Source organism: Oryctolagus cuniculus, chromosome 17, assembly GCF_051225735.1.
Source record: "Oryctolagus cuniculus isolate XC-2025 breed Fujian yellow rabbit chromosome 17, ASM5122573v1, whole genome shotgun sequence".
Taxonomy (NCBI): Eukaryota; Metazoa; Chordata; class Mammalia; order Lagomorpha; family Leporidae; genus Oryctolagus; species Oryctolagus cuniculus.
In genome coordinates, this window is record NC_142883.1 from 22,337,615 (window position 1) to 22,365,510 (window position 27,896).

The 27,896-nt window shown below is 53.3% G+C and overlaps 1 protein-coding gene and 1 non-coding gene across 3 annotated transcripts; both read left to right on the forward strand.

Annotated features, from left to right (window-relative positions):
• MED24 (mediator complex subunit 24) lies at nucleotides 1-27,716 on the forward strand. 2 transcript variants are annotated; one of them, XM_008271429.5, is made up of 26 exons: nucleotides 1-220; nucleotides 706-892; nucleotides 980-1,062; nucleotides 11,087-11,125; nucleotides 11,405-11,478; nucleotides 11,823-12,052; nucleotides 13,608-13,719; nucleotides 13,844-13,994; nucleotides 14,247-14,360; nucleotides 14,866-14,913; nucleotides 15,306-15,388; nucleotides 15,645-15,731; nucleotides 16,879-16,990; nucleotides 17,806-17,948; nucleotides 19,175-19,221; nucleotides 19,612-19,694; nucleotides 20,700-20,878; nucleotides 20,992-21,091; nucleotides 21,394-21,569; nucleotides 24,468-24,732; nucleotides 24,958-25,139; nucleotides 25,305-25,395; nucleotides 25,731-25,830; nucleotides 26,572-26,652; nucleotides 26,892-27,040; nucleotides 27,178-27,716. In XM_008271429.5, the coding sequence occupies exons 2-26, from the start codon at nucleotides 763-765 to the stop codon at nucleotides 27,292-27,294; spliced, it is 2,976 nt and encodes a 991-aa protein (XP_008269651.1). In that variant the 5' UTR covers nucleotides 1-220; nucleotides 706-762; the 3' UTR covers nucleotides 27,295-27,716. The 2 variants fall into 2 exon arrangements, with proteins under 2 accessions (XP_008269651.1, XP_069916843.1); XM_070060742.2 differs by lacking the exon at nucleotides 1-220 and adding an exon at nucleotides 225-310.
• On the forward strand, nucleotides 19,435-19,534 carry LOC127484547 (small nucleolar RNA SNORD124). The gene has a single exon (XR_007911609.1). It is a non-coding gene; the product is annotated as a small nucleolar RNA SNORD124 (small nucleolar RNA).
• Nucleotides 27,717-27,896: the final 180 nt, after the last annotated feature.

The window sequence follows — 27,896 nt, forward strand, 5'->3', positions numbered from 1 at the left end:
GGGCGACGCCCAGTTGCAAGCAGCTTTTCAAGCCCCCCACACACCCCGTGCCTCTGAGACGCTGTAGTGCCTCAACGCCTGGATATCCTTCTTAAAAGGAGATAAATAATGCGGCCTGACAAGTAGTCCCTTAGCTTCCTTTCCATGGCAAATACGACTTCAGTACAAGGAACTACAACTCCCAGAAGGCACCGTGGCGGGACTTGCCGTATCTCTACTGGTTCGTATTTGTTACCCTCAGCCAATAAGAATTGGGCTCTTTGATAAGTGCCAAAATGGCGCTCCCTAGGGTCTAGAGCTCGACTGTCCGGTAGGTTTAAATTTAGGGAGGTGGAAGATGAAAAGGAAATAGGGAATTATAATTTCAGGGTTGGGGAAGATGGTGGAAGTGGGGGTGGGGGAGAAAGCTGAACGTGGGGTAGCAGAGGCCGAGGGACGCCGCCAGGGCTCGGGGAGTAATTGGCCATTGGAACTGGCTTAACCCTTTGCTACCCTCTTTAGTGTTTGTATTAGCCCGTTTGACACTCTCTTCCTCGTGCCCCAGTCCAAGAAGGGATGGATTAGGAGGGACGGGTCTGACAGGATCTCCACCTTGTCCCTTCCCCTTTTTTATTTCCTGCTCCTCGCTTCAATCGGTTCCCGTCTCCATTCTGTGGAGCTCTGCCCGCGGCTGTTCTCTTTCCCTGAAACTTATCTCCTCTTTAGCTCCATTTCTGCAACCTCAAAGCTGCTCTCTACGGGCCGCCGCCTCAGAGTGAAGGCATGAAGGTGGTCAACCTGAAGCAAGCCATTTTGCAAGCCTGGAAGGAACGATGGAGTGACTACCAGTGGGCTATCAACATGAAGAAATTCTTTCCCAAAGGAGCCACCTGGGACATTCTCAACCTGGCAGGTCTCAAGTGAAGTGGAAGGAAGGGTGGGAGGGATGAGCCCAGGGAAGTCGGAACCACCCAGCCTTACTTTGTTGTTCCTTTTACAGAAGCACTGCTGGAGCAGGCCATGATTGGACCTTCCCCCAATCCGCTCATCCTGTCCTACCTGAAGTATGCTATTAGTTCCCAGGTAAACCACTTCTTCCCCAAGGAATGATTTTGGGGGTGAATGACCTGGAGTGCAGTTGTCAACTTAGTTTTTTTTTTTTTTTTTTTTTTTAAAGATTTATTTGTTTATTTGAAAGGCAGAGTTACAGAGAGGAAGAGAGAGGGAGGGAGAGAGAAAGAGAGAGAGGTCTTCCATCCGCTGGTTCACTCCTCAGTGGCTGCAACAGCCAGAGCTGTGCTGATCAGAAGCCAGGAGCCAGGAGCTTCTTCCGGGTCTCCACTTGGGTGCAGGGGTCCAAGGACTTGGGCCGTCTTTTACCGTTTCCTTAGGCTCATTAGTAGGAAGCTGGAGTGGAAGTGGAGCAGCCAGACATAAACCGGTGCCCACATGGGATGCCGGCACTGCATGCAGTGGCTTTACCTGCTATTCCATGGTGCCAGCCCCTGAACTTACACTTTCTACATGAACTGTTTGAACAGATTGCTTCTTTGAGCTCAGTTTTCTTGTAAAAATAAGAATACTTCATCTGTTGTGATGGGTATTTCATTTGCTTATTCTGTCAGTGCTTTTAGTACCAGACAGTGCTAGGCTCTGAGGAAAAAGCTGTAAACACGACCTGTTCCTGGTACACAGGAATTTAATGGGTGACATTCATACAGACTTGTAAAGCAGCAGTCACTTGATGGGTTTATGATAAGGGTTAGAACAGAGTACGGGGGCTCCCTGTTGGGTCAGCAGGTTAAGCTGCTGCCTGTTAGCTTGGCATCCCATATCGAGCACAGGTTGAAGTCCTTCCAATAACGTATCTGAGGAAGCAGTGCAAGATGGCTCAAGTCACCCAGATGGGAGACCCAGATAGAGTTCCAGGCTCCCTTGTTGTCATCTGAAGAGTGAGCAAGAAGATGGAGGATCTTTCTCTTTCTGCCTCTCCCTCTGTGTTTCAAATGAGTACAATAAGTCTTCTAATTTATTTTTAAAGAATAGAGTATAGGTACTGTGAGAGAACATGGAAGGGACATCTAATCCAGTCTGGGCAGTCAGGAGAGGGTTTCTGAAAGAAGTGATGTTTTACCCAAATCTGAAAGCTGAGTAGGGGTTATTCAGGCAGATGAGAGCACGCCAAGCAGAGATAAAAGTGTGTGACGTTGATTAGGAACTGAAATGATTAAGTATGGCTGCAGCAGCAGTTTTGCTGACAGGACCCCTGGACGCTGTTTTTAGTTTCTGGCACTTTATTGTTAACCAGTGATTATTATCTAGAATTAGAGATGTAATTTAATTGTACAACACAAAATTATGCTAATGGCAACAGCTTACTGGAATTTACGAAACACTCATTCCTGTATTTGTGCATTGCTATATAAATGTGCTCAGCTGCTAATGATAAAAGTTACAGTTGATTTTTAGTCATTATGAAAACCATATTGCAGATAGTTGTTTCTGTTTAGAAAAATGCATACAGCTTTAAGAATGGATTAAATCCATTTCAACTCTAATCTACAAATAGATTCTAAACCACAAGTATAACAGGTAATTAATTTTTCAACACTATTTCAGACTGGTGTACCAATGATAGTGCATGCAATTTAAAATGAGGAAATAAAAGTTAAGTGGAAGTCCAAGTTTTCACGTATTCTGGCAATTTCTAATGCTTTAGAAATGTGAAACTTACGTTTCAAGGCTTGGATCCCTTTACACTGTTAAAAATTTGAGACACAGAACTTCTTCACTTTTTTTTAAAAAAGATTTATTTATTTATTTAAAAGGCAAAGTTTTAGAGAGAGCGAGCAAGATGAGTCTTCCATCCATGGTTCAACCCCCAAATGGCCTCAACGGCTGGAGCTGGGCCAATCTGAAGCCAGGGAGCCAGGAGCTTCTTCTGGGTCTCCCACAGGGATGCAGGAGCCCAAGGATTTGGGCCATCTTCTGCTTTCCCAGGCTATAACCTGAGAGCTGGATCGGAAATGAGCAGCCAGGACTAGAACTGGTGCCCATATGGGATGCTGGCACTGCTTTTACCCGCTATGCCAAGCACTGGCCCCCAGAACTTCTTTTTATGTTTATGATATCTATCCATATTTACCATCTTAGAAACTAAAACTGGGAATTATGATTCATTTAAAAGTAACACAAATCGGGGCCGGTGTTGTGGCATAATGGGTTAAGCTGCCGCCACAACTGGTTTATTCCTTAAATGATTTATTCCATCCACTGGTTCACTCCTCACATAGCCACAATAGCTATGGTGAGGCCAAGCCAAAGCCAGGAACCAGGAACTTCATCTGGGTCTCCCTCTTGGGTAGCAGGGACCAAAATGTACTTGGGCCATCTTTTGCTGTGTTCCCAGGGTCATTAGCAGGAAGCTTGATCAGAAGCAAAGCATCAGGACTCAGACCAGCACTCTCATATGGGACGCTGGTGTCGCAAGCAGTAGCTTAACACACTGTGCCACAATTCCAGCCCCGATGCAGCAGTATTTTAATAAGCCTTTCAGATAACCATGGATATTCATCTTTGTGTGTGTGTGTGTTTTTTTTTTTTTTTTTTTTTTTGAAGGCAGAGTGGACAGTGCGAGATAGAGACAGAGAGAAAGGTCTTCCTTTGCCGTTGGTTCACCCTCCAATGGCCGCCGCGGCCGGCGTGCTGGGGCCAGCGCACCACGCTGATCCAATGGCAGGAGCAAGGTGCTTCTCCTGGTCTCCCATGGGGTGCAGGGCCCAAGCACTTGGGCCATCCTCCACTGCACTCCCTGGCCACAGCAGAGAGTTGGCCTGAAAGAGGGGCAACCGGGACAGAATCTGGTGCCCCGACTGGGAGTAGAACTGGTGTGCCGGCGCCGCAAGGCGGAGGATTAGCCTAGTGAGCTGCGGCGCTGGCCGGATATTCATCTTTGATACTGTACTAAAATTCAGCAGGTTGTGTGATACCCCGGCAGGGAACTTTTTATACTTTGTCATATTACAATCCATTGGTCTTTCTCTTGAACTTTGAATAGATCTCTTATGGCTGCATGATTTTTGTAGCATCATGGGTTGGTCTTTTGGAAAACATTCATGACTGAGTATATAGATATTTCAGTTGTTGACACTTTTAGTCCTGTCATCACATGTCTTAGAACCTCAGGGACACTCTATTGTACAACTGTGAGAGAATGAGAGTGAAGAGATAAATAATGTTTTAGTAGTATTTTATTGTATCTAATTTTTAAAGGTTTACTTAATTGAAAAGTCAGAATTACGCAGAGAGAGGGAGAAACAGAGAGATTGTCCATCCACTGGTTCACTCCTCAGCTGACTGCAATGGCTGGGGCTGGGCAGGGCCGAAGCCAGGAGCCAGGAGCTTTTTCCAGGTCTCACATGTGGTTGGTGGTGGTCCAAGTACTTTCCCAGGCACATTAGTAGGGAGGTGGATTGGAAGCAGAGCAGTCAGGACTAAAACTGGTGCCCATATGGGATGTTGACATTTCAGGTGATGGCTTAACCTGCTATACCACAACACCAGCCTCTATAGGGGCATCTTAATTGGTGTCTTAAATGCTAGGCTAAATGTCCAGCCCCTAGATACTTCTTTTTTTTTTTTTTAAAGATTCATTTATTTATTTGAAAGGCAGAGTTGCAGAGAGGCAGAAGTAGAGAAAGAGAGGTCTTCCATCCGCTGGTTTGCTCCCCCAGATGGCTGCAATGGCTGAAGCTGCACTGATCTAAAGCCAGGAGCCAGGAACTTCCTCCAGATCTCCCAAGTGGGTGCAGGGGCCCAAGCACTTGAGCCATCTTCTGCTGCTTTCCCAGGCGATAGCAGAGTACTGGATTGGAAGTGGAGCAGCCAGGACTCGAACCAGTGCCCATAGGGGATGCCGGCTCTGCAGGTGGCAGCTTTACCTGCTATGTCACAGTGCCATCCCCTAGGTAACTTTTTTTTTTTTTTATTAAAGATTTATTTATTTATTTGAAAGAGTTAGAGAGAGAGAGATCTCTCAACCGAGAGAGAGAGAGAGAGAGAGAGGTCTTCCATCTGATGGTTCACTATCCAGTTGGCTGCAACAGCCAGAGCTGCACTGATCCAAAGCCAGGAGCTTCTTCCAGGTCTCCCACGTGGGTGCAGGGGCCCAAGGACTTGGGCCATCCTCCACTGCTTTCTCAGGCCATAGCAGAGAGCTGAATTAGAAGTGGAGCAGCCGGGTCTCAAACCGGCGCCCATATGGGATGCCAGCACTTCAGGCCAGGGCATTAATCTGCCGTGACACAGCGCTGGCCCCATCGGTAACTTTTTTATAACATTATTAGGGGGCCAGTGCTGTGACATAGTGGGTGCAGTGCTGGCATCCTATATGGGTGCCGGTTCGAGTTCCAGCTGCTCCTCTTCCAATCCAGCTCTCTGCTATGGCCTGGGAAAGCAATACAAGAGGGCCAAGCCTTTTGGTCCCTGCACCCTTGTGAGAGACCTGGAAGAAGCTCCTGGTTCCTTGCTTCAGATCAGCGCAGCTCCAGCCATTGCGGCCAACTGGGGAGTGAACCAGCGGATGGAAGATATCTCCCTCTCTCTGCCTCTCCTCCTCTCTCTGTGTAACTCTGACTTTCAGATGAATAAATATTCAAAAAAATTCTTAGATTATAATTACGGCTTTTTGTATATGTTTAGTAATTCATTTTTATTTATCTGGAAGACTGCAAAATAAAGAGGGAGAGATCTTCCATCCACTGGTTCACTCCCTAAATGCCTGCAACATCTGGAGCTGGGTCAGGCCGAAGTCAGGAGCCAGGATCTCCTTCTGGGTCTCCTATGTGGGTGTCAGACGCCTAAGCACTTGGGCCATCTTCTGCCTTTGCAAGCATGTTAGTAGGAAGTTAGATCAGAGATAGAGCAGCTGGGACTTGAACTAGCACCCTGATATGGGATATTGTGTCACGAGCAGTGGCTTGACCTGTTGCACCTCAGTGTTGGCCACGCCCCAATATTTTTGACCCCCAGTTGGTTGAATCTGTGGATGTGGGCTCTATGGATATGGAGAGCTGACTGTAAATACCAGCTTCGCAGCTTTTCAGACTGTATGGTCTCTGCTTCCACTTTTCGTCATTATAGCCCCAAAGCAGATAGTATGTAAATAATATAGAAACCGTAAGTAGACAGTATATAATCAGTGACATTGCTGCATCTAATATAACCTTATTAACAAAAACTCTGATGAGCCAGATTTGGCTTGTGAGTTGTAGTTGTGTGGCCCCTGACTTTAGGCTGTTGCAGTAATTTAGGTGTGAAATGATACTAGCATAAACTAGGAAGTGGCAGCAGAAAACAAGAGGAGTTCAGGAATAATTTAGTAAGTAGCATGGAGAGGATTTGGTGATTGGCTGAATGAGGGGAGGGGAAGAAGGCACTGATAATGCCTGGCTTTCTGGCTTGGACACTAGATGGCTGATGGACTAGGAAGAAGACACTGGAAGCAGTATAGGGCTGTTAGGGTTGGAACGCAGGTGAGGATGGCATGTTGATTTTGGCCTTTGAGGTGCCTGTGTGGACTGTCAGAGAGAGGATAGTCCATGGGCTGTTGAGCATACGTGTCAGGGACGCTGAAGAGAAGGCTGGCCTGGAACTGTTGGTGTGGAGGCCATCAGCTGCACACGGCAATCGAGATGGCCCAGAGAGTGAGCAGAGGTGCCCCGAGTCAGATTCCTGAGGAGCCTGCCACAGTTAGGGAACGTGCGTGGGAAAGGAAAGCCTCACAGGAGCCTGAAAAGAAGGGATGAGAGAAGTGAGAGCTCGGTGCAGGAGCAGCTGAAGGGAGAGAGGAGGGAATGAGGGAGTGTTTCATGTGCCGGATGCTGCCAGCAGTCGGGTAGGATGGGGATCCACTCAGATCACCATCAAGAGTTTGTTGATGGGGGCTGGCACTGTGGTGTAGTAGGCTAAGCCTCTGCCTGCAGTGCCGGCATCCCATATGGGTGCTAGTTCATGTCCCACCTGGTCCTCTTCTGATCCAGCTCTCTGCTATGGCCTGGGAAAGTAACGGAAGATGGCCCAAATGTTCAGATGGCCCAAATGTTCAGGCCCCTACACCCATGTGGAAGACCCGGAGGAAGCTCCTGGCTTCAGATCAGCCCAGCTCTGGCTGTTTTGGGCTATTTGGGGAGTGAACCAGCAGTTGGAGGACTTCTCTTTCTCTCTCTGTAACTCTGCCTCTCAAATAAATAAATAAAATCTTTAAAAAAAAAAAAGACTTTTTTTTTTTTTTCAAAGTTTGTTGATGACCTTAATGAATGGATTCATGGGGTGGTCGGGACAGAAGTCATTGTCATTGATGCGGGTTGCAGTGTGAAGGTGGGGGTGTAGAGAGCTGCCTGCGAAGAGCAGCAGGTGCTTGAATGGAAATGTGGGGTCTGCGGGAAGCTCTTTTAAAAATAGAATAATCTTGATTTGTCTGAACACTGATGGGAAAGACAAGAAGAAGGTGACAGAACTGCACGTGAAAGGGCTTTGTGCGCCATCAGGTGCTGTGCAGAATTACTGAATTACTCAGAGTCAAGAGGCCCTTTGGTTCGGTGTTGTGCGTAGAGAGGGCACTTTGGAGTAGTTGGAGGTGTTGGATATGAAGAAGAACGGAGGGGATTAGAGAGCAGCTGCAGGGTCACGCGGGGCAGCCACGTGTGCAGCGGCCACACTGACAGTTCCAGTCTCAGGCGCCTGTGGTTCAGAGCTTCCATGTTGATTGAATTATTAAGACTGGACCAGGTTAAATCCTGCAGTGAAAAACAGTTTACCAGGTGGAAAGTATTTTTAGGTCCCTGGAGTAGCAATGCTTTCTTGATACAGTTAGCAGACACTCACTGAACTGTATTCACAATTGGAAGACCATAAATCCATTTGGACTAACAATATCTCTCAGGACCTACAGAATTGGGGCTTTCTCCCCTGGTAGTTTGGGGTCTATTTTTAGTGAGAACATTCAGCTCCCCCTACAGGTTGGTATCCAGTAAGGCTCAGTCCTCTGCCAAGCTCTTGCTATGGGGATGTCAGTTATAAATAAACAAACACTCGCCTGGGATGTTGTGGTCATCCTGCCCAGGCAGGCTCCCAGCTTCCCGAGCACTGTCAGACACCAGCGTTGGCTTCGCAGTGTGTCCTGCTGAAGGTGGTTCTGAACATGGATTTTCTTTGAGACCTCTGTGTGTCCCACTCCTGTCTCAACAGGGAGCAGTGTGTTCAGGTGATAGAGGAATTACAGGTGGGAAGATGATCACTGTGCTCGGGTTACCGAGGCTGGCTTAGCTTTCTCGGTAAATCTTTGCAAGTTTCTGCTCCATGAGGCAGATGACTACCCTGACCGTGTCCGGGACCTGAACCAGTGCCCATAAGGGATGCTGGCATTGCCTGTGGTGGCCTCACCCGCTACACCACAGCGTCAGCCCTGTCCTTTTTTTTTTTTTTTTTTTTTTTTTTTTGACAGGTAGAGTCATAGACAGAGAGAGAGACAAAGGTCTTCCCTCCATTGGTTCACTCCCCAAATGGCTACTACGGCCTGTGCTGTGCTGATCCGAAGCCAGGAGGCAGGTGCTTCCTCCTGGTCTCCCATGTAGGTGCAAAGACTAAGTACTTGGGCCATCCTCTACTGCTCTCCTGGGCCACAGCAGAGAGCTGGACTGGAAGAGGAGCAACCGGGACTAGAACCCAGCACCCATATGGGATGCTGGTGCCACAGGCAGAGGATTAACCAAGTGAGCCACGGTGCCGGCCCAAGCTCCGTATTTTTTGTTAAAGATTTATTTTGAAAGGCAGAGCAACAGAGAGAAGGAAACACACACACACAGACCGGGAGGTGTGGGGAGGGGAGAGAGATCTTCCCTCCCATGGTTCATGCCTCAGATGGCCATAATGGTCAGGACTGGGCCAAGCTGAAGCAAGGAGCCTGGAACTCCATCCAGGTCTCCCACATCATTGGCTGAGGCCCGTGCACTTGGGCCATCTTCTGTTGCCCTCCCAGGCACATTAGCAGGGAGCTGGATCAGAAAAGGAGCAGCTGGGACTAGAACAGATGCTGCTATGGAATGCTGGCATCGCAGGTGGCTTAACCAGTTGTGTTGCAATGAGAGCTCCATATATACACATTAAAACCTAGGTTTTCAAGTTTGTGTGTGTGTGCACATGCACATGGCTGTAGATAGGTAACGTTTCTCAACATAGTTGGGAACCTTTGGAACAGCGTAGTCCACTAGAACTTCCTGCACTGGAAGTGTTTTGTGTCTGTGCTGATACAGCAGCCAGCAGCCACGAGCACTTGGAATGAGGCTACTATGACTGAAGAACCGGATTTTTAGTTTTATTTAACTTGTAATTAACCCCAACAGCCACGTGTGTTCCAGTGGTTTCCCTGTTGACAGCATAGCTTTGGAAGCAACTTTAGGAGATAGTACTCTAAGGGTCTAAGGGTGTGTTTTCATTTAGTCATTCTTTTTTTTTTTTTTTTTTTTTTTTGACAGGCAGAGTGGACAGTGAGAGAGAGACAGAGAGAGAAAGGTCTTCCTTTGCCGTTGGTTCACCCTCCAATGGCCGCCGCTGCAGCCGGCGCACCGCGCTGATCCGATGGCAGGAGCCAGGATCCAGGTGCTTTTCCTGGTCTCCCATGGGGTGCAGGGCCCAAGCACCTGGGCCATCCTCCACTGCACTCCCTGGCCATAGCAGAGAGCTGGCCTGGAAGAGGGGCAACCGGGACAGAATCCGGCGCCCCGACCGGGACTAGAACCCGGTGTGCTGGCGCCGCAAGGTGGAGGATTAGCCTATTGAGCCACGGCGCCGGCCCTCATTTAGTCATTCTACAAATGCCTAGACTGTGGCAGTCACTGAACAGAGGCACCCTTGTTCTCAGAGAACTACCTATTTGGTGGAGGCAGCCTGTACCCCTGGGTAGTGATGGGTGCAGGCACCATTTGGAGCACAGATTTCAGCTGCAGGTGGGAGGCTGAGGTTGCTCCGGGAAGCTGTCCTAACGAGTCCTAGAGGAGCAGGCCCAGAGTGTGAGTGAGAGTGTCTGTAGTGAGGCTCACTGCCTGTCTCAGTGCAAGTGCCGCTTCTGCAGCACCAAGAAATGTTTGTCTTTAGTTCTTGCCCAAATAAATCGCTGTTAGTGACAGAGTTGGAGGAATTAAGTAACATAGCCTCACTTTTTTTTTTTAAGATTTATTTACTTATTTATTTACTTTGAAAGGTAGAGTTACAGAGAGGCAGGGAGAGAGAGAGAGAGAGAGAGAGAGAGAAGAGAGTCTTCTATCTGCTGGTTCACTCCCCAAATGGCTACAATGGCCAGAGCTGGGCCAATTGGAAGCCAAGAGGCAGGAGCTTCCTTTGAGTCTCCCATGCGGGTGCAGGGGCCAAGGGTTTGGGCCATCTTCTACTGCTTTCTCAGGCCATAGCAGAGAGCTAGATCGGAAGCCGAGCAGTTGGGACTCAAATCAGTGCCCATAGCCTCACTCTTGCCCATTCTTCTGCCCATTGGTAGTCAGACTTATTGTAGACAATGAATGACTTGGCACCTTTTAAAAAATTATTTATGTATTCACTGGTTCACCCCTTAAATGCCCAAAATGGGCGTGGGGGAGGGCTAGGACTGGGCCAGGCTGAAGCCAGAAGTTGGAAGCTCAATCCATTTCTCCCACATGGGTGGCAGGAACCCCGTTATTTGAGCCATCACTGTTGCCTCCAGGGGTCTACATTAGCAGGAAGCTGGAGTCAGGAGCCAGAGTCGGAATCACGCCGAGGTCCTCCAGTGTGAGACATGGGCATCTTACCACTAGACTAAGTGCCCATTCCCACCTGACACCTTTGAGTAGCCCCAGATTCATCCGTGGGCTTACGCTGATGCTGTTTTATGCAGTGAGCCGGTCAGGCACAGGAACAAAGACAGTGCATAGTGTCGTTTCTTTCCTGATGGATCAGGGAGGGCCTCTCCACGGGGCTGAGGTTTCAGGAGAGCTGAGGCAACATCAGATGTCACTGTTTGTTCCTCTCAGCTGTGGGAGACCAATGGTCTGATCACTGTTTTTCTTCCTTTCCTCAGATGGTGTCCTACTCCTCTGTCCTCACGGCTATCAGTAAGGTAGGATCACTGCCGCTCCTGAGCTAGCTGGGGGGCAGGGGATGACTGCCAAGCCCCACTTCCTTGGCTGCTCTGGTCAGGCGACCTCGCTGAGGCTGGACAGGCAGTGCATGATGCCTCTGGCCACATTCCTGGCCTTCCCCTGGGAAGTGAGCATGGCATGTAGGAGCCGATTCCTAGTGCTGACAGGATGCTGTGTCTGGGGGCACAGGAGTCCCGAATGTAACATCTGCGTCCCAGGTAAGACCCAGGCCAGCATCTCCACTGTTCTTCCCACAGTTTGATGACTTTTCCCGGGACCTGTGTGTCCAGGCTCTGCTGGACATCCTGGACATGTTTTGTGACCGTTTGAGGTAAGGGCAGGGGGCTCAAGGGCCCAGCATTCTCCCAGTGCAAAGGAGAGGTCCCCCCCCCCCACCCCATAGACTCAGACCAGCCTGGCAGGGCCCCACCTTTCTTCTTTTCACTTGCCCATCCCTACCCATAATCCTCGTCCTTTTCTATTTATTCTCTTAGGACAAAATGCCTCTTCTCTACTCGGAATAGCGCATTTTAAATCTTGTCTGGGGGCCACCAACTGGATAGATGTCCTCCTTGGGGCTGTGCTATCCTCCCTGCTCTCTTTCCTAGTAGGGGAGTGCCAGGGTCGGATTTCAGCCCTGGGGGCAGAGACAGATTTTGCATCCTTTCCCGGTAGCTGTCATGGCAAAGCCGAGGAGTGCGTTGGACTGTGCCGAGCCCTCCTCAGCGCCCTCCACTGGCTGCTGCGCTGTACGGCAGCCTCTGCGGAGCGGCTCCAGGAGGGCCTGGAGGCAGGCACAGGCCCCGGAGAGAAGCAGCTTGCCATGTGCCTGCAACGCCTGGAGAAGACCCTCAGCAGCACCAAGAACCGGGCCCTGCTGCACATCGCCAAACTCGAGGAGGCCTGTATGTCCCCTGATTCCTGTGCCCTGTAGCTGGCCCTTCAATTGTTAGGGGAGAGTCAGGCTGACATCCCACTTCTTTCCAGCTGGATCTGAAACCATCCCACTTCCTTTTTTCTCTCCCCATAAGCATTGCATACATCCCAGGGACTTGGGCAGGGTGGCACCCGAGCCAGTCAACCAACAGGTATTTACAGAGCATTGTTGTATCCCAGCGCTCTGCCAGGAGCTGGGTGTGGGGGCGGGGGGCTACCAAAGCAGCATGTGGCAGGCCCTGCCCTCAGGAGGAATATGTGCTAGTGGGAGCGAGTCCACTACGCCCCACACCTGCAGGAAACTTGAGGACGAGACAGGCACATCATCTGTTCTTACGTTTGTCTCCACGTCGCTCCTTGTCTGGAGGCAAATGACTCTTGTCCCTTTAAACAGCAGTGCCAGCCTGCGATGCCATACACCTCTTGACTCGGGTTCAGATGTTAAATGTTGGACCCTTCGGAGCCTGAGAACAGACAGATCAGCTGGTGGAGGGAAAGGCTGTTTCCGGCGATGGGGTCGTAAGGCCACAGTCTTGCTCGGGAGCCAAGGCGGCTTGGGGCCACCTAAGGCTGTCTTGTTCCCCAGTAGCAAGAACGCTAAAACGGGTGACACCCAAATCCTCAGGACCTGACTGGGGAGCTTCCTATAGGAGTAGTGTCTTTATTCTCTAAGTGCAGTTTAGTGTTTGTGAAAAGTCTGGAAAGATAATCACTATGTAAAGCGGGGTTGTGCTTGACCACTTCTGGCCTGACTGGAGAATGGATGAGTGCCTGCTGGCCGCAGAGTGGATGAGTCCCTGATTCTGATGCATCTCGGGTCTTGTCTTTTTCTTCCCCTCGTGCTACATGGTTAATGGGCTAGTTGCTGCTGTTATTCACCATTTGACCCTCTGGAGTTGTAACTAGGATAAGTGATTTATAATTAAGTGCTAAGTAATGTGGTAGAGACCATGAGTGCTGGCCTTTAGAGAGATTAGTGGGTTAGAGCAAGCAGTTGGGTAACTTGTTAAAGGAACTGAGGCTTGAGCAGGGACTTGAAGGATGGTGGGAGTTGTGTGTGAGGGGGCATCTTCCCAAAATGGGGAGCCGAGGGCAGGGCCCAGAGTAGAGGTGGCGGACAGGGATGGCAGTCTGGGAACCAGGCGACTTGAGTGGAGAGAGAGGGCCATGCCAGGCTGGCTGGCCTTTCAGCTGGGCTGTCTCGTGAGGTGATTTGTGGCTGGCCTCCCTGATCCAGCCAGGGACTCTACACGCTGCGTGCTGCCCTCTGCTACTGCCCATATGGTCTCTGCAGTCAGCTGGGGTGTCCCATGGGAGTCAGGCTTTTTGGCGTGGTTTCTAGGACCTTCAGCGCTCAGTAGCTGTCCCCTTGCACACACAGTGCATGCTGCCCTTCGGCCCCTGGCCTCCATGTCATCCTCAGGGGAAGCCTCCCTGCGTGGTTTTGTGGGCCCAGGGTGCCAAAGACGTGGAACCAGGCCCTCTGTTGCCTATCAAGTTTGTGCATTTCCTGTTCCTCTCCAGCCTCCTGGACTGCCATTGAGCACTCTCTCTTGAAGCTTGGGGAGATCCTGGCCAATCTCAGCAACCCCCAGCTCCAGAGCCAGGCTGAACAGTGTGGCACACTCATTAGGAGGTAGCCGGCTCCCAGGATGATGGTGGGGAAGAGGGAGGATGTGTCCTGGGGCTTGGGTGAGGTTACAGTGCCCACTCCTATCCCCTTCATTCTCACCTTTGTTCCCCAAACGCTGTCCCCTCAGCATCCCCACAATGCTGTCTGTGCACTCGGAGCAGCTGCACAAGACTGGCTTCCCCACAGTCCACGCGGTGGTCCTGCTCGAGGGCACCATGAACCTGACAGGCGAGACGCAGCCCCTGGTGGAGCAGCTCATGATGGTGAAACGCATGCAGGTGGGAGGGGCCGGGTGGCCGCCCTTACCCGAGGTGGGCGGGCAGGTCAGAGCAGGGGGAGGAGTCTCCTGTGTCTGGTGGAAAGGGGCTGCCAATCATGCATGGTTCTGTCTTCTGACCTCCCTGGTTCTCAGCACCAGAGCTGGGGAGCAGCCCTGCCCTGCAGTCTCTGACCCGGCCTAGCCCCTGGAGCCTGAGAAGGATGAAGGGGTGCGGGGCACCCTCTTAGGCCTCACTCTTGACTTTCCACAGCATATCCCCACCCCTCTTTTTGTGCTGGAGATCTGGAAAGCCTGCTTTGTGGGGCTCATCGAGTCCCCTGAGGGCACAGAGGAACTCAAGTGGACAGCTTTCACCTTCCTCAAGGTACCTGGAGCCTGGATGAGTCTCGGGGCAAGCAGACACCTGGGCCCTGGCCCTCTCGCCCGTGTTGGCTTCGTGCCGGCCTGCAGGGGCCCCAGCACTGGTTCCCACTGATGATCTCTGAAAGCCCCAGGGCTGTATGTAGTCCACTTGGCAGGACTCTGGCTTCTCAACAAGGGGTGTTGTTTAGCTTGATGCTCAGCCAGCTTGGTGCTGGGCAGTTCCCAGATCCAGGGAAGTAGGCCCCGGTCGTCCTGGAAGCTGGGCTCCCCCACTTCTGTGCATGGCATTTCCTTGTGGAGCTGGCAGAAGTGGGTGGTTCCTGTGTCCTGTGGGTTGAGGGGCATCAGGCCCTTGGGCGCCCCCCAGCTTTCTGACTGGCCTGGAAGGAAGTCGTCACTTCCAGTCAGGAGCACTCCTGTCCCGCTGCCCGGAGCAGGGGCCGGAGGGGGGCGTTTCATAATAGGTGAGACTGATCTTCCTGTTTCTCCCTTACCTTGTGCCCTAGATTCCGCAGGTGTTGGTGAAGCTGAAGAAATACTGTCATGGGGACAAGGTGAGTTGGAGAAATGGGGTGGGGTGTGGAGCAGGTGAGGGCATTTCTACGCTGGAGAAACAAGGGCAGGGGAGGCCGTTCAGACCCTGGTCGGGCAGTCTGTGCTTGTGTTCAGAAGACAGCAAGTGTGTGAGAGCATTGGAGCCCTGTGTGAGTCCTGCCATATGTGGCCTGGCTCCCGGCAGCAGGCAGGCTGTCCCCTCCAGCAGGCAAGGTCGCCTGAGGGAAATACCGATGCCCCTTCCTTCTCCGATCCAGTCCTTGGAGTCGGTGGCAGGCAGGACCTACAGCATGCCCCTGCATCCAACAGGATGGCCTTGCATGACTGCCTTGTGGGCTGTGGGAGGAGCAGGGGACCCAGAACCCCGGTGGAAGTTTCTGACCCTTTGTAGGACTTCACTGAGGATGTCCACTCTGCTTTTGAGTTCCTGCTGAAGCTCACCCCGCTGTTGGACAAAGCTGACCAGCGCTGCAAGTATGAGCGCCCTGCTCAAGCCCTGCGCTCCTGGAAGGTGTTCCGGGCTCTTAGCTTGCTGGCTATGCCAGATAAGCCTCTGGGGACACTGTCTCCTTGTTGGCTCCCCTTGGCAGGGGCAGGAAGCAGCAGCCCTGTAGTTGCTGCGAACCGAGATCTCTGTTCCCTTCCCTCCAAATTGTCCTCATCCTCAAAACCCTTCCCTGTAAACTCCCAGCTGTGCGCGCCGTTGTCTCATCATCATTTTCCCTCACAGCTGTGATTGTACAAACTTCCTGCTCACAGAATGTAGCAAGCAGGGGCTTCTGTCTGAAGCCAGTGTCAACAGCCTTACAGCTAAGCGGTAAGTGTGAGCTCATGCAGGCTACCCCAAGAGCCCCGGGCTTTTCTGTCTCCTGTTGACTGGGCTGCTGCTGCCTCTCCCACTCCTGTCTAAAGTTTGGGTTGCAAATGACTGGGACCATGCCACGAGGGGACAGGGGACAGGAAGGGACAGACCAAACTCAGTTCTTTAACATACGGTTTGGTTCTCTCAGTCGCTACTTTTTTTTTTTTAACATTTATTTATTTATTTGAAAGGCAGAGTCACAGAGGCAGAGACAGAGGCAGAGACAGAAAGAAGTCTTCCACCCGCTGGTTCATTCCCCAGATGGCTGCAATGGCTAGAGCTGGGCCGATTCAGAGCCAGGAGCCAGGAATTCCTTCTGGATTTCCCATGTGGGTGCAGGGGCCCAAGGACTTGGGCCATCTTCTACTGCTTTCCCAGGCCATAGCAGAGAGCTGGATTGGAAGTGGAGCAGCTAGGACTCGAACCAGTGCCATATGGGATGCTGGCACTGCAGGTGGCAGCTTTACCCTCTATACCACAGCGCCAGCCAGCCCTAGTTGCTACTTTTTAACCCATACCTTCCAGTGTGATAGAATCAGAATCCCAGATCTTCCGTTAACCTTCAGTAAATTTTCAAAAAAGACTCAATGGCTAATGACTAATTGAGGCAGTCGCAGTACTGAATTGCTTTCTCAAGCTTCACCCAACCCCAGAGGCTGTTAAAGGTTCCCAGGGGTGGGGCCGGCACTGTGGCGTAGTGGGTGGAGCAGCTGCCTGTGGTGCCGGCGTCCCATATGGGCGCTGGTTTAAGTCTCGGCTGCTTCATTTCTGATCCAGCTCTCTGCTGAGGCCTGGGAGGGCAGTGGAAGATGGCTCAGGTCTTTGGGCCCCTGCACCCGAGTGGGAGACCTGGAGGAGGCTCCTGGCTTCAGATCAGCGCACCTCTGGCCGTTGTGGCCAACTGGGGAGTGAACCAGTGGATGGAAGACCTCTCTCTCTCTCTGCCTCTCCTTCTCTCTCTCTATAATTCTTTCAAGTAAATATATAAAATCTTTAAAAAAAAGAAAAAGAAAAAAGGTTCCCAGGGGTTGCTTCTGCAGTTGGACTAGGGAGTGTCATGAAATCATGAAATCACGTTCCTCTTCCCTTTTCTTGACCACAGCACTGAAGACCGGGAGCAGGCACCTCAGCTGAAGTCAGGAGAAAATGCCAACATCCAGCCCAACCCCGGGCTGATCCTGCGGGCAGAGCCCACTGTCACAAACATCCTCAAGGTCAGTGTGCCCGTCTCTTGCCACCAGAGTCTTGTCTTTCCCTGTCCAGTCCCTGTACTTCCAAATAAGTAACCAGGGCTGCAGGGCTCTCTCTTGTCTGGTTTTCTTTTTCTTTTCTTCTTCTTCTTCTTCTTTTTTTTTTTTTTTTTTTTAAGATTTTATTTGTTTCTTTGAAGGGTAGAGTTACAGACAGATAGAGGGAGAGACAGAAAGAAAGGTCTTCCATCCTCTGGTTCACTCCCCAAATGGCCGCAACAGCTGGAGCTGGGCCAATCCAAAGCTAGGAACCAGGAGCTTTCTCCAGGTCTCCCACTTCTATGGCTTTCCCAGGCCATAGCAGAGAGCTCAATCGGAAGAGGAACAGCTGGGGCTAGAACTGAACCGGCGCCCATGTGAGATGTTGGCACTGGAGGCAGAGGCTTAGCCTACCGTGCCACAGCATCGGCCCCTCTTGTCCGGTTTTCTCACATAGTTTGCTCTGGAAGTAGAGAGAGGGGGAAAGCGGGCGCAGCTCCCCCTGAAAGCTGAGGTTTTATTGGGTTTTGCTTGCGGGCCAGGTGCTGTGGTTGGGGCTTTCACTGTTGCCACCTTGTGTGAAGACAGTAGACAAGCTCCCACCTTCGTGCCAGTGTGACTGAGAGGGATGGATGGATTTTAGGAGTGATTTTCCAGATGGGGGTCAGAAAGATGGAGTCGAAATTGTAGATTGGGGTGTACCGGTCAGTGGAGACATGCAGCGAGAGAAAAGGTGGCTGCACTGTGTCTGGGGGGTTCCACAGTGTTCTTTGGGACTTGATTTCCTGTCCTGTCCCCAGACGATGGATGCAGACCACTCCAAGTCTCCAGAGGGGCTGCTGGGAGTCCTGGGCCACATGCTGTCTGGGAAGAGTCTGGACCTGCTGCTGGCTGCTGCTGCTGCCACTGGAAAGCTTAAATCCTTCGCCCGGAAATTTATCAAGTGAGGGGAACTGAGCTCCTGATTGGTGGGGAGGCCATGTGTGAGGGAGGAGTTAGCAGAGTGGCAGTGAGGCACCTTGGACAGGTCTCCCAGGTCAGAGATGCACTGGCCAGGGTGGAACATCCCAGCTGGAGACCTTGCTGGAGCGATCTTGACCCAGAATGCCTTTTTCTCTTGAGCGGAGGGTTAGGTGGAGGTGGTGATAAGGTGATGAGGCAGTGAACAGGAGGCATGGTGGGTTCTGTGAGTGTCCAGCCGCTAATGAGAGCCTCTCAGTTCTCCTGCTTGTGTTGGTTGACTTGGAATTTGACAGAGATCATTGTCACATTCAGGGAGCCAGTCTCTAGGCTTTGGAACTCTTTTAATGACAGGTAGGAGAAAAAAATAATAGAAATAATTATTTTTTTCTGTAGCAGTGATGTTTATTTACAATTTTAAAAAGATTTATTCATTTATTTGAAAGAGTTCCACAGAGAGAGAAGGAGAGGCAAAGAGAAAGGTTTTTTGTCTGCTGGTTCACTCCTCAGATGGCTGCAACGGCTGGAGCTGAGCCGATCCGAAGCCAGGAGCCAGGAGCCAGGAGCCTCCTCTGGGTCTCCCACGCGGGTGCAGGTGCCCAAAAACTTGGGCCATCTTCTACTGCTTTCCCAGGCCACAGCAGAGAGCTGGATCAGAAGTGGAGCAGCTGGGCCTTGAACCGGCGCCCATATGGGATGCCAGAGCCTCAGGCCAGGGCCTTAACCCGCTGTGCCAAAGCGCCGACCCCTGTTTGCAAATTTTTAAGAAGTTTTTTTTTTTTTTTTTTTTTGAAAGGCAGAGTGAGAGAGAAGGTGAGAGATAAAGAAAGATCTTCCATTCACTGGCTCACTCTGCAGATGTCCACAGCAACTGGGACTGGGCCAGACTGAAGACAGGAGCTAGGAATTCCATCCGGGTCTCCCATGGGGGACCCAGGTACTTAGGGCGTCATCTGCTGCCCCCCAGGCTTCGTGTTAGCAGGAAGCTGGATCAGAAGCAGAGATGGGCCTGGATCCCAGACACTCCAGTGTGGGGTGTGGGCGTTCCAAGCTGAGGCTTCACCGCTGCCTCGCAGTGCCTGCCCTGTTTTGGGCTTAGTCGTGATTCCGATTCTAGTGACCGCCTCTCTGAGCGTGTGCAGCCCCTTGTATCTGATGGTTGCTCAGCTCTTCCCTGGTTGATGCCAGCTGTCTCCATTCCTTCCGCAGTTTGAACGAGTTGAATGAGTTCACAACGCATGGCAATGGAGAAAGCAGTAAGTCAGCGGCAGATCCCATTGGCACTGGATCTGCCAGTGGAGGGAGAAGGCAGGGGAGGGAGGGGCACCTCGGCTCACCCTGGGAAGGCTGTTTCCTCCCAAGCCATGACTGACTTAAAGAGGGCGGTGTTGGGAAAAATTTCTAAAACTGTCCTGTTGTTGCCTTCCTGCCCATCTTTATGGTTCAGCTGGGCATTAGGGGGAAGTCTTTGACTCCAAGGAAGGAATGATGTCCCTTGAGACTCAAGAAAAGGATTCTGAGCCTTGGCTTTGAAGGAGCCACTCAATCCCTGACCTTCCTTGAGGCAAATCCCGATCTTGCGACTCAGCCAGGGGCTTTGGGCCCTTGCCGTAGGCTGAGCTGTCAGCCTTTTTATCCTCTCACAGCCAAAGCAGCCTCAGTGCGTGCCTTGCTGTTCGACATCTCCTTCCTCATGCTGTGCCACGTGGCCCAGACCTATGGTTCGGAGGTGAGTGGGAAAAAGGAGAGGGGAACGACCCATAACCCTGCCATCCCCCACCTCAGTCAGTCTCCCAGGCCAGTTCTGCTGGCCTCAGAAAGCAGGTGCCCACCTTGGGCAAAGCCAGTGGACTTCTCAGTCACATCCACATCCTACAAGGACCGCTAGGTGGCAGCACAGTCCCCTGTCTGCCTCCCTCAGACCAGTTGGTCTGTAGTTCTTCAGGGTTGGAAGGGAACTGCAGGTTTCTAAATTTATTTATTTATTTCTTAAAAATATTTATTTATTTACTTGAAAGTCAGAGTTACACAGAGAGAGAAGGTGAGGCAGAGAGAGAGAGAGAGGTCTTGCATCCGCCGGTTCACTCCCCAATTGGCTGCATCGGCCGGAGCTGTGCCGATCCGAAGCCAGGAGCCTCCCCTGGGTCTCCCACATGGGCTCAGGGGCCCAAGGATTTGGGCCATCTTTCACCGCCCTCCCAGGCCATAACAGAGAGCTGGATCGGAAGTGGAGCAGCTGGGTCTCAAACCAGCACCCATATGGGATGCTGACACTGTAGGCGGCAGCTTTACCTGCTATGCCACAGCGGGGGCCCCTAAATTTATTTATTTATTTTTTAAGATTTATTTATTTATTTGAAAGGCAGAGTTACAGAGAGGTAGAGAGAGAGAGGTCTTCCCTCCGCTGGTTCACTCCCCAATTGGCTGCAACAGCTTGAGCCGCACGGATTGAAACCAGGAGCCAGGAGCTTCCTCCAGGTCTTCCTATGCAGGTGCAGGGGCCCAAGGACCTGGGCCATCTTCCGCTGCTTTCCCATGGCAGAGAGCTGGATCAGAAGTGGAGCAGCCGGGACTAGAACCGGCGCCCATATGGGATGCCGGCACTGCAGGCGGCAGCTTCACCACAGTGCCGGCCCCGGGAACTGCAGTTTGACAGGCAGTTGGGGTGTAGTCTTGGCCCAGCTCGGGCAGGCGCTGCACCCTCCACACTCTGCTCCTCTCTGCCCCCTCCCAGGTGATTCTGTCCGAGTCAAGCCCAGGAGCAGAGGTGCCATTCTTTGAGACTTGGATGCAGACGTGCATGCCCGAGGAGGGCAAGATCCTGAACCCTGACCACCCCTGCTTCCGACCCGATTCCACCAAAGTGGAGTCGCTGGTGGCCCTGCTCAACAATTCCTCAGAGATGAAGCTGGTGTTAGTGCCCGGGCGCCACTGCACGGAGGGAGGAGGGGCAGGGCCAAGCCCTTCTCCCGCAAGCCCATCTGTGCTCCCCACGGTGACTTTTCCCTCCTCCCCACCCTCTGTAGGCAGATGAAGTGGCACGAAGCCTGCCTCAGCATTTCAGCGGCCATCTTGGAAATCCTCAATGCCTGGGAGAATGGGGTGCTCGCCTTTGAGTCCATCCAGGTAGCCCCGCCTTTCTAGCAACCTCTGTCTTCCCAGGACACTAAGCCCGACACTGTTGGCTTGTCATATTTACTGCAAACAACAAGACCCATGATCCAGGAGCTCCTGTGTGGTGTTGAGCGTCCTGGAATCATAGTGTTAGCCATTGCTTCCCTCCCAGGTAGCACTGGGAAAATCCAACCTGTTGGGGAGAGGTGTTCAGTGTGGGAATGTGGCCTCGGGCCTACCTCCCCCTGCCCCAGCCCACAGATGCCCCAGGGAAGGGGAGATAGTAGCCTAGTCACTCTTGTCCCTGCCCCCAGAAAATCACCGATAACATCAAGGGCAAAGTGTGCAGCCTGGCGGTGTGTGCTGTGGCTTGGCTTGTGGCCCACGTCCGGATGCTGGGCCTGGATGAGCGGGAGAAGTCGCTGCAGATGATCCGACAGCTGGCGGGGCCGCTGTACAGTGAGAACACCCTGCAGTTCTACAACGAGAGGTCAGTACCGACCCCGACCCCTCCCCACAGATGTGTCCCAAAAAGGCGGCACCTCCAGGAGCCAGTGTCCCCTCACCTTCCCCAGTACGCTACTTGCTTGGTCACTTCCTGGCTCGCCCGCTCACTCACATTTCTTCTGCCACCCATCAGAATCTGAACCAGGCCTATGCTGCCCAGCTCCTGAGATTAGATGAGTTCAAGGTGTCCAGGGTGGTGTGGCTGCCGCTCAGTGTTGTCGCATGTTCATCCTGTGACTCTGGACCACGTAGTGTGTGTCTCTTGTCGTGAGTGTTTATCACCAGCGCTGCTGTGTGCCAGAAATGCAGTAGGATTCCTGCCCTCAGAGGTCTCGAGTTCCAGGGACTCGCTCACCAGGGTGCAGAGGGTCTGTCTGAGTGGCCTTGCTCTCTAGGAACCATGAGCCCAGCTGTAGGCCTGTGGGCAGCCCCCAACCCCAGTCGTCCTTTGGGATTTCCTGTCTTGTTCCTGGTGACTTCAGCTGTGTTGAGTTTGATGGTGTTGGTTCATTCACCCAGCCAACAAGTTATTTTAAAATTCTGGCAAAAGGCTGGCACCGTGGCTCACTAGGCTAATCCTCTGCCTGCGGTGCCGGCACACTGGGTTCTAGTCCCTGTCAGGGCACCGGATTCTGTCCCGGTTGCCCCTCTTCCAGGCCAGCTCTCTGCTGTGGCCTGGGAGTGCAGTGGAGGACGGCCCAGGTGCTTGGGTGCTGCACCCCATGGGAGACCAGGAGAAGCACCTGGCTCCTGGCTTCAGATCAGCGTGGTGTGCTGGCCGCAGCACGCCACTGGAGCGGCCAATTGGGGGGTGAACCAACGCAAAAAGGAAGACCTTTCTCTCTGTCTCTCTCTCTCACTGTCCACTCTGCCTGTCAAAAAGATAAAATTAAAAATTAAAAAAAAAATTCTGGCAAAAAACATGTAACGTACATCTTAACCCTCTTTCCGGCGCAGCACAGTTGTGTTAAGTGTGTTATTGTGAGACAGCTCCAAAATCTTCTCACCTGGCAGGTCTGGAACTCCCCCTCTTCATCAACAGCATGTGCGTCTGTCTCTGTAGATCTGACTCCTTTAGATGCCTCCTATCACTGGAATTAGGCAATATCTGTCTTTTCATGACTGTCTTATTTCGCTGCTCATAATGTCCTCAGAGTTGATCCATGCTGCACGTGACAGGATTTCCTTCCTCCTAAGGCTGACTAATCAATCCTCCACTGTGCACATGTGTCCAAATGCTGCTTACCCGTTCGTCCAGCCGTGGACACTGGGTTTCTTCCATCTCTGTTGTGAAGTTGTGCTAAGAGCACAGATGTTTACCAACACATCAGTTTGTTGGTGAATACATGAATAAATATATTTTTAAAATAAAATTTTAAATAAATATTTATTTATTAATTTGAAAGGCAGAGTGACAGAGAGAAGGAGAGAGAGAGAGGGAGAGTCAGAGATGTCTTCTATCTATTGGTTGACTCCCCAAGTGTCCCCAACAGCTGGGACTGGGCCAAGCAGAAGCCAGGAACCAGGAAGTCCATCTGGGTCTCCCCCGTGGGTGGTAGGGGCCCAAGGACTTGGGCCATCTTTTGTTGCCTTCCCAGATCAACAGGAAACTGGATCTGAAGTGGAGCAGTGAGGACCTGAACTGGCCTCCAATGTGGGGTGCGTCACAATCAGCACTTTAACTTGCTGTACCACAACGCCAGCCTTCCCCCCCCCCCCCATCAGTTCTAAGTGATGACTGGCAGGGTAGCCATTGAGGATATTTTATAAAGGAAAAGTAGCAACGTTTAGCTAAAGTGAGGTTTGGGGAGGGTCTGTAAAATCACATCTTTGGGGCCAGTGTTGTGCCAAAGCAGGTTAATTTGCTGCTTGCAATGCCAGCAACCCATATGGGTGCTGGTTCGAGTCCTGGCTGCTCCACTTTCAATTCAGCTCCCTGCTAATGCACCTGGGAAAATCCATTAGCCGAAGATGGCCTAAGTATTTGGAGCCCTGCACCCATGTGGGAGACCTGGAAGAAGCTCTTGGCTCCTGGCTTTGGCCTGGCCCAGCATTGGCTCTTGCAACCGTTTGGGGAATAAATCAGCGGGAAGAGCTCTGTCTCTCCTCTCCAACTCTGCCTTTCAAATAAAAAAAAAAATCTTTTGTTTTCTCTTTGTCTCCACCTTTTTTCCTTTCTTCCCTCATTGTCCTCCCAAAAGTAATGGCACTTTGGCTGTGACATAATTGACCCTGAGCACCCCACACCAGTCCCTGTCTGGGTGAGGAATAGTGGGAAATCCAGGGCTCCCTGGTACAGGTGGGAGAAGCGACCCTGGAAGCCCCAGCTGCTTTTCCAGCACCACCCAGCATTCCAGGAACAGTTGGCTCTCAGCCCCAGGTTTGCAGTCATAGTCAGACTCACACAAGAAGATTCCTGGATACACACTGAGATTTGCCCAGCTACCAAGGGCCGGGAAGAATCTCGTGGGGCAGCGCTGGGGCCTCTCCTGGAAGTAACAGTTTGCTTTGGGAGGAGGCCAAGGCTGGGCGGGGACCCCCTCAAGCACTGGGCCCAAGGGGAAGTGATTGTATTTATTTATGTCAGAGGGTTGGCAGCGCCCAGGCCTGGGGTGAGGGGAGGTTGGAGAGGGAGAGGAACAGGAATATAGCGCTGGAGCCGCAGAACAGAGGGAAGGCCCTGCACTGGGCCCTTTAAGGGCTTCGTGCCCAGCAGGTAGAGCCCTGCCAGCTCTGCTGGGGGTTGTCTCCTGCTGCCCCACCGAATGAGGCCCCGTTCCCCGGGAACACTTCCACAACCCAGGTCCAGGGGAAGTCTGGCCTGGGTGTGTCCTCCCCTTCCCACCAAGGCACCTGAACCTCAGGTCCTCCCCTTGCACAGGGTGGTGATCATGAACTCCATTTTGGAGCACATGTGTGCTGACGTGCTGCAGCAGACCGCCACGCAGATCAAGTTCCCGTCCACTGGGGTCGACACGATGCCCTACTGGAACCTGCTGCCCCCCAAGCGACCCATCAAGGAGGTGCTGACAGACATGTTTGCCAAGGTGCTGGAGAAGGGCTGGGTGGACAGCCGCTCCATCCACATCTTTGACACCCTGCTGCACATGGGGGGCGTCTACTGGTTCTGCAACAACCTCATTAAGGTACTTGGCTGGGATGGCGGGGAGCCAGGGCCGGGCTGCAGGGTTGGAGGAGGCTGCACAAACACCTGACCAGGCCAGACTCCGGCCTGGCCCGGGGGCCGCTGTGGCTAGCTTCGTGGGTCCTGGCCTCAAGGAGCTGCCCGTTGGCTGTCGCTCTGGCCAGAGGCTGTGAGTTGGGAGGAGCAGGAGCAGCACCGGAGCCCTGGCCTCTGCCCTGCCCTCCAGGAGCTGCTGAAGGAGACGCGGAAGGAGCACACGCTGCGGGCTGTGGAGCTGCTCTACTCCATCTTCTGCCTGGACATGCAGCAGGTGACCCTGGTCCTGCTGGGCCACATCCTGCCCGGCCTGCTTACCGACTCCTCCAAGTGGCACAGCCTCATGGATCCCCCTGGCACCGCGCTGGCCAAGTAGGACTTTCTCCAGAGCCTGCCGGGCTCCCTCTCCCTGGGCCTCAGGCAGTCCCGCCTGGGCCCGCCCCGGGAAGCTGGGCAGATGGGGCCTGATCAGCGTGGACCAGAAACCCCCTTTTGGGCCCCTCTAATTGTTCCACTTTTCCTGGAACCCTTGGCCAGGCTCGCCGTGTGGTGTGCTCTGAGTTCCTACTCTTCCCACAAGGGACAGGCGTCCTCCCGCCAGAAGAAGAGACACCGGGAAGACATCGAGGTAGCGGCCCCTTGCTCGCGCGTTCCCATTTCATCCAGCAGACATTTCCAGGCGTTTGCTGGTGAGAGGCGCCTTCCCTGGCTGAGGGCCTCAGGCATGGCTCCTGCCCTTGGTGCAGCTGTATTTGGGCCTGGGTGGGCACAGGCTGGAGGGGTAGCTCACGTGGCCCCCCAGACTGCCCTTAGTAAGAGAAGCTGGTGAGGTCCGCCCCAAGGCGGTGAGGGCAGAGGCCCGAGGCCGTGTGGGCTGTGGGCAGGTGGCTCTTCTCTGCGTCGAGTCCTCGCTGATACCCAGAAGTCTGGGGCTCAGGTTGTGAAACAGTGACTGCCCCTCAGGACTACAGCAGCCTCTTCCCCTTGGACGACACGCAGCCGTCGAAGCTGATGCGACTGCTGAGCTCCAATGAGGATGACGCCAATATCCTTTCGAGCCCCAGTGAGTAGAGGGGCTGCCTTTGCCAGCCCCCCCCCCCCCCCCGGCCCCGAGAGCCGCGCATGCACAGACGCAGCCACAGGCTCCGCTGGCTGGTTCTTCCCTGGTCCCTCCCTTTCACCACAGGGTTGGGGGGTGACAAACCACGCAGGTATGGCCACAGCTGCCTCAGTACAGTCTGTGCCATTGACTCATCAGCTCTGTGCTTCCTTCCTTCCCCCAAAACACACCCTGTGGTCTGGAGCAGGCCCAGCTGGGACTGGGGCTGCTCCCCACTCTTCCTGCCCGCGGAGCACCGGCCCAGCCTGGCTTCCACGCCCCCTTCCCCTAAGGCCTCTTCGGTGCCATTTCTCTTTCCTGAGAATAGAAATTTCTCTGAGGCTTTTTGGGGACTTCGGGGTCCAAGTGCACGTGTGAGAGGAGGAGAGATACTGGGCCTGCCACCTACAAGCCCCGTGACCGCGGCTTGTTGCTTAGCGAGGCTGAGCCCCCATGTCCTCACCTGCAGATGGGGTGTGAGAATTGAGAGCTGAGTCCTGGTGCAGCCCGGAGGCTGGGCCCCGGCCCCGGCGGTCCTCCTCATGGGGATGTCCGCATTCAGAGCTCCTCTGGACTCTGGTCTGAGGGTCTTCTCTGGGCTCTGCAGGGATCAGCTGATCCCCGAGTTGGGGGGGGCTGCCACTGGCAGAGCCACCAGTGAGTGCAGTGGCCGTCTCCTCAGCGTCCCTGCGCTCCTCCCCACAGCTGACCGCTCCATGAGCAGCTCCCTCTCGGCCTCCCAGCTCCACACGGTCAACATGAGGGACCCTCTGAACCGAGTCCTGGGTGAGTCCCCCGCTGCTGCTCCTGAACCTCTCCCTAAGGGAGGCAGGGGCCACGTCCGCTGGAAGAGGCCTCGCCTCCCCCACTGCACCTGCTTCCCTGTCGCCAGTGCTCCCGTGTCTCCCCGTTTTCCTCTATTTCCCCTGGACATTCCTGCCTGCGGGTCTCGGCGCCCCCTTCTACTCCCCTGCCTTCCCCTGGACTCTGATCTCTGCCTCCTCTTGCTCTCCCGTCCTGCACAGCCAACCTGTTCCTGCTCATCTCCTCCATCCTGGGGTCGCGCACCGCCGGCCCCCACACGCAGTTCGTGCAGTGGTTCATGGAGGAGTGCGTGGACTGCCTGGAGCAGGGCAGCCGAGGCAGCATCCTGCAGTTCATGCCTTTCACCACCGTGAGTGCCCTTCACCCCGGGCCACCGCCAGGCGGCCCAGGCGTCGCTGCACCCGCACCGGGGTGGGGCCTCCTTCCTCCTGGGACCCTGCACCACCTGAGGAACCTGGTGAGCCTCTGTTGTTCTGTCTGTGGCAGGTCTCGGAGCTGGTGAAGGTGTCAGCCATGTCCAGCCCCAAGGTGGTTCTGGCCATCACGGACCTCAGCCTGCCTCTGGGCCGCCAGGTGGCCGCCAAAGCCATTGCTGCCCTCTGAGGGCTTGGAGTGGCTGCAGGAATGGCTGGGAGGGTCCCAGCCTCAGGCACCTCAGGAGGGAAGAGTGAGGAGAGATGAAACGGCGTTGCTCTGGTGTGAGAGCCCTTGGTTGGTCTCCAGAACTTTTCCCCCCTTCCTGACTTCTAAACAGTTCCTACTTTTTTGTAATTTCTTCTCCCCTCTGCCTGTATCTAAAGAGAAGGAGCAGCCTGGATCCTTAGCCCAGGGCAGGGCCCCTGTGCAGCCTTCCCCCTTGCAGATTGGCCCCCAGGACTTCATGGACGCAAAGGGTGTGTGTGTATGTGTGAGAGAGAGAGGGAGAGAGAGAGTGCATGTGCATGTGTGTACGGGCCGTGTATTTTTGTAATGTGAGGGGAAGCCCACCTCAGCTCATTTGTAAATAAAGATCCTCACGGATCACATTGTGAGTGTCCGCACCATGGGTGTCTGCGTCTGCGCCCCGTGTCCCTTGCACTGGAGCTGGGGGAGGGGGGAGGAGGAAGAGGCTCAGGAAGTAGGGCTTAGGTTCCCGTGTGTGTTCACTGGGTAGGGGAGGGGGGCAGTGAGAGCAGCTTCCTGGGCTCAGACCCAAGTGAGGTGAC